Genomic DNA, 22526 nt, shown 5'->3' on the forward strand with positions numbered 1-22526 from the left:
TATTCTCAGCTGAAAATAACCTTTCTTCCCTCAGATTTTTGTATTTTTCACTTATAAACACTTACCACTTTCTACCTTTTATCATAGTCCTTTTCTATATATTGGATCTCCTTTACCATATTCTAACTGCATTGAAGACAAAACATCTGATTCATCCTGTGTATAGTTATTGGTTCTTTTTAATTTTTTATAAGTGCAAATAATGTTGATTTTAAAAACTTAGAAAGTCAGCCAGACACAGTGGCTTTCACCTGTAATCCTAGCACTTTGGAAGGCTGAGGCAGAATTGCCTGAAGCCAGGAGTTTGAGACCAGCCTGGATAACATAGATAGATCCTGTTTCTACAAAAAAGTAAAAATAAAAAAATTAGCCAGGCAGGGTGTTTCATGTATGTGGTCCTGAGGCAGCAGGAGGATTGCTAGATCCCAGGAGTTTGAGGTACGGTGTGCTGCAATGCCACTGCACTCTAATTTGAGCAACAGGGTGAGACCCTATCTGCAGAAAAACAAAAGAAAAAGAAAAAAATATTAGTAATCTAAGTACTGATCTCAAGAATTTAGAAAAAAAATAGCGAATTGAACTCAAAGAAAGAAAAAGATAAAGATAAAAGTAAGAATTAATAAACTGAAAATAAACATAACTAGAGAAAAATCAGCAACACCAAAAGTTGGTTCTTTTAGAAGGATGAATAAAATTGATAAATTTTTTAGTGTAAGTATAAGGAATGGAAAAATACCACAGACTGGAATAATAATAGGATATTAACAACATAATGCAAATAATGTTTAAAATTTACATCAAATAGTAAAATTTCTTTTAAAAATCTAAGTAGTCTTTCATCTATCAAAGCAATTGAATCTGAAATTTAAAATCTTTTAGAAAGAAGTCTTCTGACCCAGAAGCTTCAATGGTGAATTCTTCATAACATTTAAGGGTGAAATAGCATCAGTTGTACACAATCTCCTCCTAGTCTTAGAAAAGGGAAGAATACTTGCAGCTTGTTTTATGAGACCAGAACAACTTGGATACCAAAACCTGATAAGAAATTTACGAGACGGGAATGTAACAAACGTCTCTCATTAATATAAATGTAGAACTCCTAAACAGATAATAGTTAATCAAATCAAGCAATGTATAAAAAGATAATATATTACTACTACATGCAGTTTATTCTATAAATGCAAAGATGATTATTTGAAAAATGAGTGAATATAATTCACCATATGAACAAGAATGAGAAAAATTATATAATCATTTCATAAATGTAAAAAAATTGATGAAATTCCATACCTATTTATAATAAAACTGTTAGCAAGCAGGAGTATGAGGGAATATTCTCTAATCTGATAAAGAATATCTACAAAAAATCTATATCAAGCATCATAATTTATAAGAAGATATTGAAAGCTTTCCCTTTGAGATAGGGAATGATGTAGGGATTTTGCTTTCACTTCTTCCAGTAAGCATTGAGCCACAGGCCCAAACCACTGCAGTAAGGTAGCAAAAATAAATGGAAGTCCAAATACTCTTTTGAGAAGAAAGTGACTAGAAAAGCACAACAGGAGGGCTTCTGAGACACTTTCAATGCTTGATGTTGGTGTTGATTACACAACTGTGTTCAAATTGTAAGAATTAATTATGTTGTACCTATATAATTTATGTAATTTTATCTGTGTATACTTCAGTAAAAAGTTAACTAATTTTTTGTTTTGTACCTTGATATGACCATTATTATTTTATATATTACATAGTATTTCATAGTTTATTCATTTCTCTATTAATGTACACTTAGAGAATTTCAGTTTTCTCCTCTTGTGTATAACATTGCAGTGAAAGATTTTCTTTCCTATTCTCACATGTAAATGTTTCTCTAGCAGATCATAATGAAAAAGTGAAATTGCTGGTTCATAGTGATTGTTCAAATAGATACTACAAATTTGATCTCAAAATTGACTGTACCAATTTATAGTCTGCAACTGGTGACCTGAGACTAACATAGCAACTTTTTAAAATTCAGCTTATTATAACCAGTTTCTCATGTCCTTTGCAAAAACTATTTTTAATACATGCATATTTTTCCATGAATTATATTTTTACTTAGCTTTTTCTTTTGTTGAACATTGCTTCCTTTTTTATATTTAACATAAGAAACTAAGCTGAACATTTTGTTACACCAGTCTTTCAACACATCTGATTATCTTTGTATACTCTACAACACCTAATATATAATGTCTTATATGACTAGGGACTTTAATATTTACAAATTAATGAAGAGAATATATTTGCTCACTCTTCTGTTCTAAATAGCATCTCTTTCATGTCAACTCTCCTTTAATCTGCCTCAGTACTTATTCCATACTTACTCCATGCCCCGTACTTGTGCTCTTCCTTGCTCTGCAAGATATCCCTTCTGTTGCCTGCCCTTACTCTACCTCTCGTGGCTGTCATCATCTCCTGAAAGTCAGTAGCTTTCTTCTTGTCAGCTTGTATTCATTTTACATCTAGCAATTTATTTTCCAAAAATGATTGGTAGTGGTAAGTGCCATTTATTGAGTACATACCATGTGACAGGCACTAGTGATTGCTTTGAACAAATTACTACTACTGTTAACTTAATCTGGAAAAATGTTATTATAGTACTTTTGTGACATTCTCTCTAACTAGCCCACTTTTTATTCACATTTAAATGAAAATTATAAAATAGTTTTTTAAAAGAAAATGAGAACACATATATGTACTGGTGAATAATATGGGTTCACCTGAGTTAATGATACTAAGTGATTTATAGACTCATGATTAAAGTACATTGAAACCAAATTCCCACTAAATAATTTGGAATGAATTATTTATAAAGTATACAAAATTATATACTAAATTTTAAGTTATATAAAACAAATTTGTTTTTATCTTAGAACATAAAATCTGAATCTTGACTATGTGAGATAAATTTAAGTGTTTTCAGTTTAATGCTCTCGTATGTCTCCCATGTCTTGTTCACTATATAGTTTATTAGGAGTGCTCTCTGACCACTTAAATGCAGAGATTGCTGGTGGTACAATTACATCTAAGCAAGATGCATTGGATTATATCACCTGGACTTACTTTTTCCGGCGTCTTATCATGAATCCCAGGTAAGTACAAGGGCAGTTATATACCTTTCTGTTTTGCCCTGAAATAAGATATATTTGAAAGTAATAAACTCCAAATTAAGGTACATACAAAAAAGGCAGAACTTTGGAGATTCTAGGTATATAAATTTGTCTAAAGAATCAGATGATATCGCTGGTATCACAGTATATTAAAATATCAATAATTATATGCATTTGTTACTTAACCTATTTTAATTACCTTAAGCCATCCTGAGGAATTTGCTCTGTAGTTGAGACATGAGATAACTGAAGTCATTAAGAAATGTGCTAAACTACATGACAGTGACTGACTTAGATGCAGCTGGAATTCAGAAAAGAGTGAGGCTTGTGAAATTATAGGTGGAAAAAAATTGTGGGACATTTATAAGTGTTAATAAGAAGATTGCAAGAGAAAATAAAATTGAGGCACGGTAGAGTGTCACTCCAGACAATATGTTAGATCTTCATTCAGTACTTACTGTTTTTCAGATGGTAAACTAAACACTGAGATGTAAAAATGAGTACATGACTCCCTGTTTTTTAAGGGCTGATCTTTAGTGTGGGAAAAACACATAGAAGTCATTACAATGAAAATTATAAATCCTCTAATAGAATGATATGTAAGCCTATGAGAGTGACAGCTTCACAGAAAAGGTGACACTTCATCCAAATCTTGAATCAGGAACAGGAGTAGAAAAGGCAAAAGGCACTTGAGGCAGAATTAAATTATGTGGGCAAAAATCCTCTGGGCTTGAAAGAGTCATAAGTGTTTAGAGAATATGAAAAAGTTTAATGTAGCCAGAACCTAAGGAGAAGGGAGACAAGATTGTCTTGACTAGAAAGTGGGCCAAGAACCAGAGGCTACAAGGCCCTTATGCTGTGCTAAGGAGTTTGCATCTGATCCTAGAGGCTATGGAGAGCTTTTTTAAACATGGATTAACATTACCAAATTAGGTTTTGTTTTGTTAAATATTTGTTGCACTATGGTAGGAAGTGAACTGGGATGGAAAGACCATTACAGCAGGAAGACCAGTTAGGAAGCTACTGAATAATAGGGAAAAGATAATGAGGACCTTAGATACAGAGTGAATGGAGGAAGGGTCAGTTTTAAGGGACGTTCCAGATGTAAGTAAAAGAAAACCATTATAAAGTCTTAGAGAAGTCATGATGAAAATGTTCTTACTAAATCTTACCTACTAATACCTTAAGAAGTTTCTTTTCAGCCAACATTTTAACTTACTTAGATAGGAGTTTGAGAATATGGTGACATTTTGCCCAGTTCCCTCCACTGTTAAGGTGTCTGGGTTAGATACTAAATATTATTTGAGAACATAGCTGCAAAATTAGTGAAATAGCCATCCAGAACTGCACATTTACCACAGCAAACAAACACATTACAGGATTAGAATTGTGGAATAGACTTTACGTTTATTCTAGCCCAATCTTCTTGTTTGATATTGAAGATATGGAAGCTGGAAGCTTAAAATCACTTGTTCTAGGTCCCATTACTATTTCTTGATAAAGCCAGATCTTACGAAGTCAAGTTTTCTGACTCAATCTACAACTCTGTGTGTGTGTGTGTGTGTGTGTCTGTAGATGGGAGTTGGCATGTAACTGTAGATATATTTATCATTTCTATCACATAAGAATCAAGGCATTTAGTGTGACAGAGCTTTGGGCTTGGAATCAACACGCTGATTCTTGTTTCCTAACTGTCCTTTACTAATGGTGTGAGTCTGAGTCACTTTACTTCTCTGAGCTAGACGTTCTTCATCTGGAAAGTAACAAATAGCCTCCCTCCCTCACTGGGTCATATTGAGAATTACGTAAATGAATTAAAGCCATTCTAATTCTGTATTAATTATAAAGAATATAATGTTGATTTTCAGCTGTTCTTCTGAACTCTCTGTCAGTTGCTTTACTTCTATACCATCCTAAAGAGTCTAGTTTAGAGACTAAGAACCTAGTCATTTTAGTCAGTTTGTCTAATTAGCACACAGAGACATAATTCTCTGAGGCCAATTTAGTACTTTAGCAAATGGTAGTTCCTTACTGAATCCACAGATACATTGCCCTTTGTGTGTATATCTCCTTTTTAAAATTTTTTTTAATCGTTGAACTTTCTATTTTAAATTGCAAAAAAAAACCCACAAAAATAGTACAAAGAAGCACTGTATACCTTTTAACCAGCTTCCCCGTGTTAACATCTTACATGACATGTATAATTATCAAAATCAGGAAATTAACATTTATACAATACTATGGGCTTTATTCAGATTTCACCAATTGTTCCGCTAATGTCCCTTTTCTGTACAAGATCCAGTTTAATACCTTGAGTACCCTGTCTAGTTCACTCTAGTCTGTGATATTTCCTCAGTCTTCTTTGTCTGTCATAACCTTGACATTTTTTAAGAGAACTGGCCAATTGTTTTGTAGAATGCCCTTCAATTTGGCTTTTGCTGGTTTCCTCATCACTAAATTCAATTATATCTATTTAGCAAGAATATTACAGAAATGATATTGTGTTCTTCTCAGGACATAATATTAAAAGGTTCTTCTCTGCCAGTCCTATCTATATTTAAAATATCACCTTGTATGTGAAAGACCCTAAAATATGTGGCTATAATCTGCTCTCTTTCAAGTTACAATTTTATTTCTCCAGCCTTCTGAATATTGCCACATGGCCTTCCTGCCATCATTTCACTTTAACATGTCCAGAACTGAATTAATCATATTACTCTCAAAATCTTTCTCTACTCTTTCTTACTTTTGTTAATATTATCGCTGCATCTGTTTACTTTGACTTAAAACCCCAAATTTACTTTTTTGATCTTCCCTCTCCTTTGCTTCCATAGTTCTGTAATTGCTTAACCTGCTTTTAGTCTTACAATTTTGCCTACTTTATAAACTGTCAGACAGTATCGATCAGAAATTAAATGTATTATATAGGGGTTGGGAACTAGATAAGGTTTAGTTAGTAGACATAGAATGCAGTAAAACTTTAAATTAAGATAATGAGTAGGAAACTGTCCAGTGTTTACATTTTTTTCAACCATGAGAGTGAGATGAGCCAGGAGCACAGTTGGAGACACGGGTCGGAATAGGGGTCCCACACACAGGGAGATGGGTAGGTATGACTCCCTGTTGCTCTGGTTACAAACTGCCTTCTATTTTATAATATTATGGTGAGAAAATTCACATGAAACTGTAATAAACAGTAGTAATGAAAGACAGAACAGGAAGTTTGGGTACACTTATCACAGTACACAAAAGATGAAATCTCAAGAGGTTCATAAATTACAGAGATTATAGTGAGCCTCTGATCCAGAGAACTTCTTGGGTATTAGCAATTTAGGATGTCTCCTGCTCACACATGGTTGTAGTCAGTGTAGTCCATGTAAATAAATGAGTATTCTTTAATTCACACCTCTTTATATATAGGAAATTTGCGGGCTGAAAGTCAGAAGGGTAAATTATCTTCATGCATTGACTAAGAACTCTTATTAGTTGTGGCAGCTGCTTTCCCTCTCATCTTGCTGCCCCAAAAAGATGGTTGAGTATCTCCCCCGCACCATCCAAGGGGCTAGTGTAGATCAAAGGAGATACTAACCCACACCATCTACATAAGAGGTTCCTCTCACTTTTGTGCTTTTGCTGTCACTCTTCTTGCCTGCAGTACCCTCCTTAGCCCTTACAGCTAGCCAAGTCTTAACAGTCTTAAAAGTCCAGTCAATATTGATAAATGTAGCTTCTATTGATTTTCAAAAGTAACAGCTTATCCACTCTTGACCATTCATATTTCATGTGCTAGTTCCTTCAGTAGCCACCTATACATATGTTGAGTTACCTGTCATTATTATTCTGAAGTAGAATCCTACGCCCAAGCTGTTGCCATGTAAGTTCATAAATGTAGAATAGGTACAGCAATAATTTGTTTTTCAGAAAAAGCTGATTAGCAACTATTAGTTTCTATTGGAAGGTAGTAGCAACATAAGTAATGACTTCTAGCCTCAAAAATCATAAAATTTACCTAAAATTATAAAGTATAAGCATTTAAAAATGAATTTTTTAATTTCTTAATTCTGTAAACATTAATGAGTACCTACTATGTTCCAGGCATCACTCTAGCCACTTTGAAGATGTATTAGTAAACTAAACAAAAACTTTTGCTGTCCTGGCACTCACGTTCTTTTAACAGAGACAGTAGATTTTAATATTATTAAAAGATAATAGATGTTTAGAAGGAAAACAGGATAAGGAAGAGTGGGAGAGCCAGAAGGTGGCCTGGGGGGAGATGGGAGATTACAATACTGTATTAAAAAGAAGGTCAGGGTGGGCCTCATTAAGGGTGCTGATATTTCAGGCAAAACTTGAAAGAGGTAAGAAAGTCGGCCACTTTCTAGGAAATAACATTTCAGACCAAGGGAACAAGAGAGATTCTAAGGCTAGCGTGTCTGGTGTATTCAAGGAATAACAAGGAAAAGATGTGGCTGAAGTAGAATAAGTGCAAGCAGGAAAGTAACAGGAGATGAGGTTGGGGATGTGGAGGGCCAGTAGTGATACAGGGCATGCATGGGTGGTCTTAGAAACTATGGTGAGGATTTTGACTTTCATTCTGGATGAAACAGGAACCATTGCAGAGTTTTGAGCAGGGGACAGACAGGATCTACTTATGCTGTAAGTCAGGTCAACTATAATAATAACTATTGATAATTATTTAAACTTCCCTGTTGTAAAATAGAAATTCTCAGATTCATTCAAACGTGATTGATATAGAAAAGCTGAAAATTAAGGATGGGCAGAAGATGTAAAGGAGAAAAAGAGAAAACAGCAGCTGCAGAATTAAAATCATACAAAACCAAATTCGAGGCAAAAAAAATACAAAGGACAGAGAAGAATGGATCATATTGGTAACAAACACAATCACTAGAAAGTTATGGTAGTTTACATATTTTCAGAGAACTAAAAATAACATCAGGTATATAAAGCAAAAACAGAAATTCAATTAAAATTATAGCCCAACTAAATTAGTCATGTTAGGAGACTTTAACACATCAAAAAGATAAGTATTTCATAAAAAAGGAGGATTTAAATAATAATACCCTTGAATTTGTATCTATAGTATCTTTGTACATATGCCTCTAACGAAATATCATTACTTGCAAACACTAATGGAATATTTGTTTTGAAAAATTTACCATGAAGTAGACCACAAAGAACATCTCAACATAGAGATCATAAGGCTACATTCTCATTGTGTAATATAATAAAACCAGAAATAAAAATAAAAGGGCTGGCAAAAAAATTTAACTGCTTGGGATTATAAAACTTTTATTCTAGTAAAAGATGAAATCAAAACAAAAGGTTTAGACCACAGCTATACAAAAATAAAAATGTAATGTAATAAAACAATGAATTTAAACCAAAGCACAATTCTAAGGAATATTTATATCTTTACAGACCTAATAAAAAATGAGAATGCTTAAAAATAAAATAACCAAGCATTTATCTTAAGAAACTAGATGCAGAACAATAGCAAAACATAAATATAGGCAAGAAGTTTATAAAAATGAAAATTGGAATTAATAAGGTTGTAAACAAAAATCTGCATCGATAGTATTTATTGGGTGTCTACTATATTTGAAATGCTGTTTCAGGAGCTTAACTCATTTAGTACTGTTATGATCCCCATTTTATAAATAAAGGAAGCACAGGGAGATTAAGCAACTTGTTCCCAGTACCACAGCTCCCAAGTGACAGAGGCAACACTGGGATTCCATCCCATTCTCCATCACTGTGCTCATTGTCAGGTCCACATTCCCTGTCCACTTCTCTTTTCAGTGCTATGCTGAACACTGGGTTCTTTATGGAAACTCTGCCATACTCATTCAAATGGCCCTTTTTTATTTGATGCCCCCAAAAAAACAAATTGTCAGTTTTAATATCTAAATCTTCACATCTAGATAAAAATGGAAAAATGTGCCTAAGTAAATTTTAACAATTTATATATTTTACTTAGCTGTAGTCAAGCTCTGCCACCTTCTTTTTTGATTGACTCTTTTTTAAAATAATGCTGCTATAAATATTTGTGAGATTTTGTGTGAACATAAATTTTCTTTTAAAAAATTTTAACTGATAATTATATTATGGTGTACAATGTACTGTTTCAAAATATGTATATATTGTGAAATGAACAAATCAGGCTAATTAACATATTGATCACCTCACATGCTTATCATTTCTTTGTAGCAAGAACATTTTAAATCTACTCTTTTTAGTAATTTTGGATTACACAATACGTTATTATTAACGATAGTTACCATGCTGTGCAGTGCATCACCAGAACTTATTCCTCCTGTCTAACTGAAACTTTATGCCCTTTGACCAGTTGCCCCTTTGCTTGCATGGCCTTCCCAACCCGCATGACCTCTAATAACTGACATTCTACTCTGTACTTCTATGAGTTTGACTTTTTTAGATTCTACATATAAGTGAGATCATACAGTATTTGTCTTTCCATACTACCTACCTTATTTCACTAGGCATAACGCCCTCTAGATTCCTCCCCCTATAGATTCATCTGTGTTGTGACTAATATAGAATTTCCTTCTTTTTTTAAGTATTCAGTTGTGTATATATGTACCATATTTTTCAAATCCATTCGAATATCCATTGATGGGCACTTTATGTTGTTTCCATATCTTGGCTACTGTGAATAATGCTGCAATGAACATAGGAGTTCAGACGTCTCTTCAACATACTGATTTCAATTCCTTTGGGCGTATACCCAGAACTGGGATTGCTGTATCATATGCTAGATCTATTTTTAGATTTTTAGGAACTTCCATACTGTTTTCCAAAGAGGCTGTGCTAATAATGTACATTCTTAGCAGCAATGTACAAGGATTCCCTTTTCTCCACATTCTCGTCATTGGCCCTTGCTTGTATCTTTTTATTATTGTCTATGTTAAAATCACTTTTCCCAAAAGCTGGAAGCAAACCAAGGCATAGGAAACTGGTAAATTTTTCCCACTTATTTTTAGATCTGATAAAATTTTTTTAAATGCTAAATTAATTGTCTCAAATGAAAAACTTATGTGTAGTTTTAATTTTTCCTTAATATTCCTTTTCATCCAGGACCATAAATTGAGATTTAACTTTTCTTGGGAAGGAAGAATATGTATGCATGCATGTGTGTGTAACAAAGAGACTGAGGTTTACTTAAAAATAGAAAAGAAAGACCATTTTTATAATATAGTCATATATAGGTAAGGAACTACGACCTCATATTCCAGCTCCCTTCAGTTAATCATACTACTATAAAGTCCTCACCACAGCACACCAAAAGTAAAACTTGTATTGACAAAGATTTCAACCACTGTTCCTGAGTTGGTCACTGTATGTCTATTTATATTCTTGTTTGTGTATATTATGTATATATGCAAATATATATGCATATAAAGATAATTATGTTAATAGATATAGACACATATATATATATAACATAGGCACACATTAACTTGTTCAAATGAATATAAACACATGTACTGGTGCTTTCATAAAATATAATATATTCCAAATTCAGTTCTGGATTCAATTTGTATGTTCAGTTTTACTCTGTCTTCCCCTGAGAAAGCTTTTAAATATATCTGGGGCAAAAATGTTGTGGTAGTTTCAGCTGTTCCTGCAACCACTTTCGCTATTTGTGTCATTATTATTGCTGCATAATCTGAACATAAAAAAACATGGTGCTGTAACAAATGACTTCCCACTACTGACAGTTATAGCAGCAGCATTTCAATACTGATGAAAAATTTCCCAGCAAGATATCTGGCCAGGTTTACATAAACCAAACAGGAAATGGCTGCCACTATTCACATTAAATCCAAACCATTTGGTGTAACTTTATCTATGTTTTACATTAATATAAAACCTCTTTCATTCTCAACTGGTGAAATTTCATCAGTATTAAGATTTGAAAAAGTAACTTGAGATTTCTTATGTAGTATTCTTGTTTGTCCTTTGATAAGATCTTTTAAAGGTAATTGTTGAAAAGTTTTTTAGTTTTTGATTCTTTAAATTTTATGAACTTTGTAAATTTTTATGATAGGGAGAGGTTTGTTACTACTTTTTCCCAATGGACTGCTAATAGAAGTTAGCTTGTGTAGCCCATGTGCTAGATGCTGTCAGTATCAAACTGCCTTTGACTTTCACACCTCTCAGGGGACTAGTAATTGTTGTGTTCAAACAGCCTGTAATTGTGATCCCGCTGGCTTTCTCAGTACGCTTCTGGCTATTAGAATCATTAAACAACTCAGCACCTGTTAACAGCATTGTAAATATTCAACCCTGCTTGTGTGCAGGTTGAGTCCAATATAGAGAAATCTTACAGAGCTCAGTCTCATAAATTAGAGCTTCTGACAAGTCAATTATTGTGAAACTGGGTTTCTCTGTGAAATAAATGAAATAACATGCTGACAAAAAGGTAGGCTGTCTGTTTATGGCAAAGAGAAGATAATGACTTGATGATTCAATGCAGTGAACATGAAACTACATTTTATCCTTTACCCATAATTAAACAGTTGTGAAATGTTTGTGTTTAAATAACCAGTAAATTACAAATTTTGTACTGTGGAGAGTGCAATATAAAAACAGACCTTTTTACTTAGCTGTTGCATGCTTTTTCAAGTTAGTAAAGTTATTATTAAAATTAATGACATGTAATGTTTTAAGCTAAATGCTTATAATTGTTCAGTCTAGAAGTTGCACGGTAACTAAAAAAAAGTTCACCTCATAGAAGTAAAGGCTACGTTATGCTACTAATAGAGATCATATAAATCTGTAATCTATCCCTTATATTAACTCCCAGAATTTTATGTAACCTAAAAAACTTCATTTACATTTAAATTATTTTACAGTGTTTCACAAATTGTATATCTAATTTAGATGTAACAATACCTTACTTTTATAAGGATTTGAAGATATTTTAAATGCCCTTAGAACCTCAGTCCAAATATTGACAAAGAATAGTATTTGGTAAAGATCAGTGAAGTTCAATTTACTTGAATTGAATTTTGTATTTCTTCTGTTATGCAAGTCAATAAGAATGTTGGTAACCACATTTAGAAAAAAAAACCTGTATTAAGAATAAATAACAATGAAATGTGTATGTTTTCTGCACAAAGAAATGTGAACTTTTAGCAAGTTAGATTATGAGTAATATTTTAGTGGAGTCATCATATAATTTGTTGTAATCTCAGAAACATCATTTAGGTTGATTTTTCTTTTTTTTTGGCAATGTACTTTAAATGTTTAAGCAATTATTTACTCTGACTGTATTTTATCTGGATGAAAACCACAAATTTGTCTTTAAAAAGTCCCAATACACTTAAATAAACAGACTTTAGGCGGGATATTAATCCATTGAAATATATTTTGTAAACATATTAAACAAATTAAAGCAAATACAGCAAATAAAATAAGATAAATATTTAAAAGAACCTGTAATTTTTTTCAAGGTAAGTTTTTTTCATTGATAGTTTTAAGTGTTATTTGTAAATGTACCAAATTTATTCATTAAAGCATAAAATAATAAAGTTGGCATCCCAGTTATATATAGGACAATGGCTTATGGTAATCAGTAACAGCATCCATTAGTTTTCTAATGACCTAGTAAATGTATAGATAAAAGTAGAATTTTAGTTTTTTTGTATTTCACGGTAATATTTTCAAAATACCTTCTTTCTGTAATGTCAGTTACATAAAGAATTGTTTGTTCCAAGATCAAGGCAGACAGATTTGGTTTAAAAAAAGAATAGTTTGATTCTTACTCTACAAATCGTACTACTTAGTATCCTGGGCACATTTTTACTAGTGTTTTCAATTTAGAAATAACTTTATCAGTTATGTATTAGTCCTGACAGCTAAAAATGGTATTGGAAAATTTACAGACTTAGCAAGCCAAAAGAATGTGAAATACAAAGTAAGCACTTATGTTGCAGAAAGTTTGACTGATGAATTTCATTTCTTGGGAAACAATGAAAGAGAAAAAATATTTTAAAAATTTGGAATGACTTTGGATATTTGTATCTTTTATATGGCTTGAATGTCCAGAATTTTTATTTTCACCTCTAAAGCAGAAGACATTATTCTAACTAAATACTCCTCCTTAGTCATTTTCCAAAAGAAAAGAAATATTTTATAGTGGTTAATAATTTTGGTTTTTCACTTCCATAGTTATACGTAAATTTGAACATTTTGTTTAAATTAATGACAGCACTAGGTTTAGTACTTACTTATCTCTTAATTGATTAATATTGCTTTATTTTGGTCCATGCCAAGAGCTTTTCTAGAAAAAACAGTAACTTTTAGATAGATAAAATTAAAGTAACTATTCCTTTTTAATGGAAGGTATTTTCCCAAATAAATTCCAATAGTGCCTTACTATAATAATTTTTATGTAATGGAGCCTCTCGTATTTGGGTGTACCTAGCCATTTGCACTAACTTTTCTTTCTAATGAAAATATGTCCTGACATTATTAGTCCTGCTTTGTGTATTTTTAATTTTTTTTATATAATTTACTGACCCCAAGTCTCTTCCTTTGAAGAATGAAAAATATCACAAAAATTGTCATCTAGATAGTATTCTCCATTGCTCTCAAGTTGTGGCTTTCTTTAGTCCTCTCCCATTTGAAATTGTTAGCACCCTTTTCCCAGACTATGAATATTCCCTTCATTATCCTATACAGATATAAAACCATCATGATGGGGTCTTACGGATGAGAACCTGTTCTCTAAGACTACTTTCCACTGCCATTCTTTGATGTGGATGGGGAAAAGCGAGGTAGGGCATATAAATTACTCATTATGACTAGGATACAGGGTTCACCTAGTAGGAATTAGGGAACTGCCAAGATTGTGGGTGTAGTCCCTTGCTCTTCAGGTCTATTTCCAGGCACAGATCCCTAGTGGCCGTAGGGTTTTGCCAAGAACTTCTCAGTGTTGCAGGGAGGCACAATCAGGTGAAATGTATGTCTTTAGGCTTTTTGCTTGGAAAATATACAGAGCTGGACTTACGTATTTTTCCTGTATTGAGGTTTGGTTAGAACGCTTTATTTTTACCCTGCTGATGTCCCTTCTAGTCATTAGGATGTCATTTATTCCCTAAGTACTAGGGGAACAATAATTGAATAAATTGCCTAAATTTAGTCATCTACCACCCAAGATTAATATTTCTGTGAGTTTTGTGAAGTTACTGAGGATAGGTTTTATAATAAAAGGGGATTATATTTATATGTAGCCTGTGAAACTGAGGTGATAGTTTTAGTAGAAAATATCTTGAAACAAATAATAACCTTGCTTGTTTTCTAGCTACTACAATTTGGGTGATGTGAGCCATGATTCTGTGAACAAGTTTCTGTCCCATCTGATTGAGAAGTCCCTGATTGAATTGGAACTTTCCCACTGTATTGAAATTGGAGAGGTACGACTTAGTCATATGCATTCTAATTGAAAAGATTGCCCAGCTTTTTAACAGGTCTTTTGCTTCTAATACTATCAAAATTTTTAACAAAATTGTTTCAAAAGCAGCTGTCTGAATTACTAATTTTATAAAGATACCTACTTTCATGTACTCTTCATTTGTTATTCTTTTGAAATAGGATAATCGCAGCATTGAACCTCTAACTTATGGCCGAATTGCCTCCTATTACTATTTGAAGCATCAAACGGTTAAAATGTTCAAGGACCGCTTGAAGCCTGAATGCGGTACTGAAGAATTGCTTTCAATTCTAAGTGTGAGTTTTTCATATATTTCGTATCTTCTCTTTTAATTTAGGGCTTAAAGTTTTGCCACCTAGTTTGTCTTGAAATTTAACAGAAACCATTTATAAAGCCCTTTCCTCTGTTAAACAGGGTCACTACAAAGCAACACATGTAGACTAAGATGCCCATAGATAAGGTGACCACATAATATATCATCAAAATTTGGACCCTTCTGAGTGTAGAGTGAGGCCCTATTAATATTTAAGCCAGGATAGTAGATGTAAACCGGATTGTCCTGAGCAAGGCAAGTCATCACCCTATCCTTAAATATAGTAGCCTCTTTGAATTATGATTGAAAACTTTTCTTATTGCTTTTTTGGATAGTTCCTGTTGAATACTTATCTGTGATGCTACTGAAGTTTCTTTCATAAGCATCCACACAATTAAGTTCTTAGAATTAATGTCAGTACAGCTGTTTATCCCCCATCCCCACAAACACCCTTACCAAAAAAATGACCACAGTTATATCACATGGTAAAAAACTATACTTTGTTCATTTTTCCTTTTTTTGCCAAATAGCTAAGAAATTGATATTAGAAGCATCTTGTCTACCTTTCTTTCTACATAATGTATCCTTCTGGCTTTTCTTCACTTTGTTGATTTTAAGTGTAATAATTTACCACAAATCTTTGTTAACATATTAGTTAGGATATTCATATATTCTGACTGTTATCTTATCCTTCAGATGTGTTGGTGCTTTTTTAAAAAGTTAAGAACAATTGGACCATTCTGTCTTTAAAGTCCTTCTGTTATAAATTCATTGATTCTATGGTAGTTCCCTGAGTAACTTTTTTCCTTCCTCTTCTATTGCTTTATCATTCTCAATAAGCTTCAGTATCCTATTCACAGGTTTTAAATTTCTCAGTTTTTTCCCCTCCAAGAAAATAGTTCGTAAATTTTGTGCCCAGCATAGTGCCATGTACATTTTAGTGAGTTTGAAAATATTTATTAATGAATTGATGAACAGATGGAAGGATAGATGGATCCTGTAGTAATCAGTTTTCTATTTGCTGTGTAGAAAAGCATAGAGGACTAAAGTATATGAGGTAGCTACCGAAAAATATTGTTTTTTAACTCAAAAATTTATTTCTGATGGAAGAGTACAAAGTATAAAGACTTTTTTAGATCCTTAAGAATGATATTTTTATCAGCTTCTAGCCAAAGATTCAAAAAGGTAGGATTTCTCTTGGGGAGAGACTGTTAGCACAGGCAGCAAAATAATGGTTAATAAATTTGGGCATGCCTCTTAGTATCTGTTAGATTTAAGACTATAATTTATTTCGTATTTATCTAATCTCATATTTAAGCATACTTTTCTGCCTTGGAAACGTATAATAACAGCTAACACCTTTGAGCAGTTTTTACGCACTAGACATTAAGAACTTTAATAAACATTTAATCCTCACAACAACCACTCATTTGATATTAATAACATCCCATCATTTTTCCCATTTTAAAGGTTAACCATCTTGTCCAAAGTGAGTAGTTCGCAGTGTAGCCCCAGAATATGGGCCCTGAAACCATCCTACTATACTGCCTCTCAAGTCATACACATACACACACACACACACACACACACACACACACACACACACACACACGCACACAGTTAGATGGAAGGCATTGAGGTGGGAGGTACAAAGTAACAAGTTAAAACTAGATATACGCTGTAAAGGAAGTTTGTGAGAATCATATGCCTACTACATTCTGTACCCCTGTTTACTCCACTAAAAAAGCCAAAAAAAACCTTAAAATCCCAGGGAAATTAAACATTTGCTTTAGTCTTCTCTTTGAAAAGGCATTGATCACGAAAGGTCTGTTCCCATCCTGTCAGCAGCATGTTTCTTTCTGGCATTACACTATATGAAACCAGTTATGCTAATCTGTTGGTATATTTTTGTTATATATTTTGTTAAAATAAAGTCAGTTCTGAATTTATTTTACCTTTTACACAAAAGGTCTGTTCCCATCCTGTCAATAACCGAATAAATGGAACCATCTGAAAATATGTGTAAGGAAAGCTATATAGTGGAATATTTATATAGATATGATATGGTCTACCCCATAAAAATTTCCACAGCAAGAATATCTTCTTCTCTCGTGGTGTTTAGTCCAAGGAGCTCTCGGCTTGCACTAGATATTGTCTCAGTCTCTATTATCTCAATGAGGGTTCATTCTGAATGAAGAACCATAGGACTCACATTGACAAGAAGATATGTAGGTATCACACTGTTTTCTTAATTTCTTGCCTAGGAATTATTCTTTGTTCACTAGCAAACACTATGTGTAACTACCAGCAAAAATCCTAAATAATACAGCAAGATTGTAAAATTATGTTGTAATTTCCAGAAATCGTTCTTAAGTTTCTTTAAATGACTTTTTTTTAACCATGAAAAGACTACCAAATGACTCACAAAACCTCAGTATCCCCCCTACTTTTGCCTCCAAAAATGCATATTAATGTCATTGTGGTTTTAAAATAAGGAGGAACTAGTAGTGAGACAGAAGCAGTAGGGAACAGGATGATAAAAGCATAAGAAGATGAGGAAAACTGTGGGGATAACATTAGTGTTTCAAAGATCTGTTTCCATTGTCATTGCTTTTGTTATCTTAATACTTAAAGTCATATCATGTTTTTGTACAATTCACTCATGTAACATTCATTATTAATGCTTCCTTTTACTAAGATATATTCATTGATGTTTCTAAAGTCACTTTTAATCTTTAGTTTTTAAATTTTTAGTATTTCTGATAACATTACAACTGAAATACTTCTATTTTTTTGAGTATTACTTTGAACTTTCCATAATATTTTCTTAAATTTTATTAGTGAATAAAGTTTTCTTATTTCTTAAGCTACCCATTAAATTTGTCTTTTGGTTTTCAGGATTTTGGGGTATTAATAACATATAGAAATTAGGTTCATTAAGATTTTTCTTTTGGGTCCTCTGAATATATTGCATTGTGATGATTGTGGGCACAAAAAATAAGCTAAAAGGTAATCATAAATTGGTTAAAAAAGAATATTAAAACATGAATTCACTCTTACCAAACATTTCTAAATATATAAACCTATTATTTCTCTCCTATTATCCTCAAAACATAGTTTCAAGTGATAGTCTCTTGATGGTATCTAGTCCTAACTGATGGTACCCTCTTTTAGACCTTTTCTTCCTTTAGAGAATATAAGTATTTATAATCTTGTACTGAGCTATATGGTTTTCTCTTTTTTAAAAAATGAGTTGGAATTCTTACCCTTTATATGGTCATTTTGCATATTACTATTAACTTGTCTGAAATAAGAATTAGAATTTCCAGAATACAAAATCAATATACACAAATCAGTAGAATTTCTACACACCAAAAACATTCAAGCTGAGAGCCAAGTCAAGAATGCAATCCCATTCACAATAGCGACTAAAAGAATAAAATGCCTAGAAATACATCTGACCAAAGAGATGAGAAATCTCTATAATGAGAATTACAAAACACTGCTCAAAAACAATCAGAGTTGACACAAACAAATGGAAAAACATTTCATATTCATAGATAGGAAGAATCAATATTGTTAAAATGGCCATACTGCCCAAAGCAATTTATACATTCAGTGCTATCTCTAACAAACTACCAATGACATTCTTCACAGAATTAGGAAAGACTATTCAAATTTTATATGGATCCAAAAAAGAGCTTGAATAGCCAAGGCAATCCTAAACAAAAGGAACCAAGCTAGAGATATCATGTTACCTGACTTCAAACTATACTACAAGGCTACAGTAACCAAAACAGCATGGTGCTAGCACAAAAACGGACATAGACTGATGGAACAGAATAGAGAGCCCAGAAGTGAAGCCACGTACCTACAACCATCTAATTGTCAGCAAAAAGAATGAGAAAAAAGACTCCCTATTCAATAAGTGGTGCTGGGATAATTGCCTAGCCATATGCAGAAGATTGAAATAGGACCCCTTCCTTACCCAAATACAAAAGTCAACTCAAGATGGATTAAAGACTTGAATGTGAAACCTAAAACTACAAAAACTCTGGAAGATAACCTAGGAAATACCATTCTGGACATAGGCCCTGGCAAAGATTTGATGAAAAAGATGCCAAAAGCAGTTGCAACAAAAACAAAAGTTGACAAATGAGACCACATTAAACTAAAGAGCTTCTACATAAGAAAACAAACTATCAGTAGAGTAAACAGACAGCCTACAGAATGGGAGAAAATATTTGCAAACTATTCCTCTGACAAAGGTCTAATATTCAGAATCTGTAAGGAACTTAAACAAATTAAGCAAAAAAACAAACAACCCCATTAAAAAGTGGGCAAAGGACATGAACAGATACTTTTTAAAAGACGATATACATGTGGCCAATAAGCATATGAAAAAAATGCTCAACATCACTAATTATTAGAAAAATGCAAACCAAAACCACAATGAGATACCATCTCACACCAGTCAGAATGACTGTTATTTTAAAAGTCAAAAAATAACAGATGCTGGTGAGGATGCAGAGAAAAGGCATCATGTATACACTGCTAGTAGAAATGTAAATTAGTTCAGCCATTGTAGAAAGCAGTGTGGCGATTTCTCAAAATGCATTGCTAATAGAAATGTAAATTAGTTCAGCCATTGTGGAAAGCGGTGTGTAGATTTCTCAAAGAACTTAAAACAGAACTACCCCTTAACCCAGCAATCCATTATTAGGTATATACCCAAAGGAATAAAAATTGTTCTTCCATAAAGACACATGCACGCATATGTTTATCGCAGTACTATTCACAATATCAAAGTCATGGAATCAACCTAAATGCCCATCAACAGTAGACTGGATAAAGAAAATGTGGTACATACATACCATGGAAAACTATGCAGCCATAAAAAAAGAATGAAATCATATTCTTTGCAGAAACATGGATGGAGTTGGAAGCCATAATCCTATGTGACACACAGGAATAGAAAACCAAATACCACATATTCTCACTTATAAATGGGAGCTAAACATTGAGAATACATGGACACGAAGAAGGGAACAACAGACATAAGGGCCTACTTGAGTGTGGAAGCTGGGAGGAGGGAGAGGATCCAAAAACTACCTATTGAGTACTATGCTTATTACCTGGGTGACAAAATAATCTGTACCCCAAACCACCACAACACACAATTTACCTGTGTAGCAAACTTGGTCATGTAACCTTGAACCTAAAATTAAAGTTTAATTAATTACTTAATTGATTAACAGAAGATTGTCAGGATTGGTAAAAATTCTATATGTTATATCTGTTTATATGTTATCCTTTGAATTCTCGCCTTTTATGTTCTTTTTCTTTATATGTAGAATGGTTGGGGTCAGCCTGGTAGTTTTCAGAATGATATCATATTGACAATATCACCCTTTGACCAAAGAATGGAGGCAACAGACAGTTTCTCAGTTTGCAGATGAAACTGAATTTTTCCAAATAGTATAGAGCTAAGCTAAAGGAAATTGTCTAAAAAAATTTTTAAGAATATATTTCAGTGTGCATATCTTGAATAACTTACCTTTAAGTATTACTCTCCATTTTTTCATACTCAGTTTCGTTGTTCACTATTCTGCCCACAGACTATATATTGATTCATCAAAAATATATTTATTGTGTGTCTACAATGTATAAGGCACTTTCTAGGGGCAAGATACAGAACAATGAACATTAGTGGCAAACTTCCTATGTGTATGTGTGAGTGTGTGTGTGTTTGTATGTGTGTGGGTGAGTAGGTGTGTGTGTGGTCATACACAGATAAATTATGGACAATGGTAGTAAACCATGAAAGACACTTGCACTTTGGTGTTGCTACTGACTGAAATCATCAGCTCAGTGTGATGCTCTAAGGATGACAGCAGATGTTGCCCATTATCAAAAAGAATATCTAAAAACAAAACAGGAAATAGTTATGTTAATCGTCCATATGGAGAAGACTTGCTATATACATTTCCGGTGGCCTCAGATCAAAAGGACATCAGAGAAAGTCTGAATGTGTCCAAAATGAGCTACTCAAATGTTAGAAGACATGTGATTAGAGCACTTTGGTCTAGAGAGGCAAAGGCTTTGAATCAATGGGACCAAAATTGAAATCATGAATAGAGGCCCTCTTTGGATCTTGAAAACAGTAACTTTTTCACAGTTAGTAGGAAGTTCCATCTGATCTTGCAAGAAATGAACTCAGAGGATTTATTACTTCAATTGACGGATATAACATAGGCCAAAAATTTATAGATTCAAAAAGAGATGGAATAAATTTATTAAAAGTTACTGAAGAACTAAAATAGAAAATGGAATTGTGACTGTCATATTTGGTATGATAGGTGAATTTTTTTTTTTTTTTTTTTTTTAACACAGCAGGGATCAGGATTGGACCTGCCTGGCATGTGCATGAATTTTTTCTGTTGGAGCTCTAGATACTTTAGGAATGTTTTTATTCTTCAGAGTATTGTGTGCTTTTTTAAAAAAAAAGAAAATTGTGGCAGTCTGTTAGTACTTGCAGATACTAATTTCTGTTGATTATTATTCCATTATATGAAACTATTCCAGTCAACAGTTGAGAAAGGAAATACACTTCCACTCATTTTTTATCTCCTGTAACATCTCTTTTGAGACTTCCATTTTTATTTATTCTTCTTTCCTAGAAGCTTAGCTGATTCTGGCTTAGGTTTTTAGATATTGTCGTCTTTAAATGATAGTAAAATACTCTAGTCTGGGTGTAAAGCAAAGATTCTATTGAAACTATTTCTCTTCACTAATCTCCTTCTACAATAGAAGCCCATTTATTTAAATCCCGTCTTTTCCATATAGCCATTAAAAAATGTTAATTACTTTTTATTGAGAACCCACTACATGCTAGGCACTTTATATACATTATTTATAAGCATCAAATAGTCCTTCAAGTTAAGTGTTAATATGTAAATAATGAAATTGAATTTTAATGAGATTAAGTTGTTATAGCTTCTATAGAAAGTAACTCCTTAGAACTTTTCCCTATGCTTTATTTCCTCTTCTAGACATACTCTATCTTTATCCTATTATTTCATTCCAGCTGTAAAAAATTTTTAAAGCATTGACATGTAAGATATATACTTCTTAAAAATAAAGAACCAGAGTTACTTTTAAAATTATGTATGACCTTGTAACTAGAATCATAAGTATTAAATACAGATCTTAATTACTAACAAAATAATTATTTCAGCTTTTTTTTATTGAAGACATTATTTTAAGTTTTAAACAATCTGATGCTATTTTGGAAAACGTTAGGTATTTTATAAGAACCCTTGCCAAGTTTTTTCTAACACCATGAATTAATAAGCTTCGTAATTAAGGCAGCTGCTTCACACCTCTACTGTTAACCAGTGACATTACATCTGTCTTGCTCCATTGATGCCCTCCTCCTAGTTATTGAAGCATTTAGCAGTTTTAGCAACAGGGATTACATGGTATGGAGTAAGTAGTCTAATTAGATATAAGTAAAAATCCTGAGGGAAAAGGACATTTTGAAAGTAATTTGAAGAATCTCTTAATGATGTTGGCACTGAAATCC

At 32.8% G+C, this 22526-nt stretch overlaps 1 protein-coding gene across 8 annotated transcripts in view; it reads left to right on the forward strand.

Annotated features, from left to right (window-relative positions):
* ASCC3 (activating signal cointegrator 1 complex subunit 3) overlaps positions 1-22526 on the forward strand; it is a 372625-nt gene that overhangs the window by 278847 nt on the left and 71252 nt on the right. For 7 of the 8 annotated variants that reach the window (XM_005552273.4, XM_074037396.1, XM_005552272.4 and 4 more), the window contains 3 exons: positions 3006-3131; positions 14500-14611; positions 14790-14924. In XM_005552273.4, coding sequence (XP_005552330.3) covers positions 3006-3131; positions 14500-14611; positions 14790-14924 — 373 coding nt within the window. Of the gene's footprint in view, positions 1-3005; positions 3132-13877; positions 13973-14499; positions 14612-14789; positions 14925-22526 lie in introns of all 8 variants that reach the window. The other variant, XR_012433590.1, reaches the window with a different exon arrangement.

Source organism: Macaca fascicularis, chromosome 4, assembly GCF_037993035.2.
Source record: "Macaca fascicularis isolate 582-1 chromosome 4, T2T-MFA8v1.1".
Lineage (NCBI taxonomy): Eukaryota > Metazoa > Chordata > Mammalia > Primates > Cercopithecidae > Macaca > Macaca fascicularis.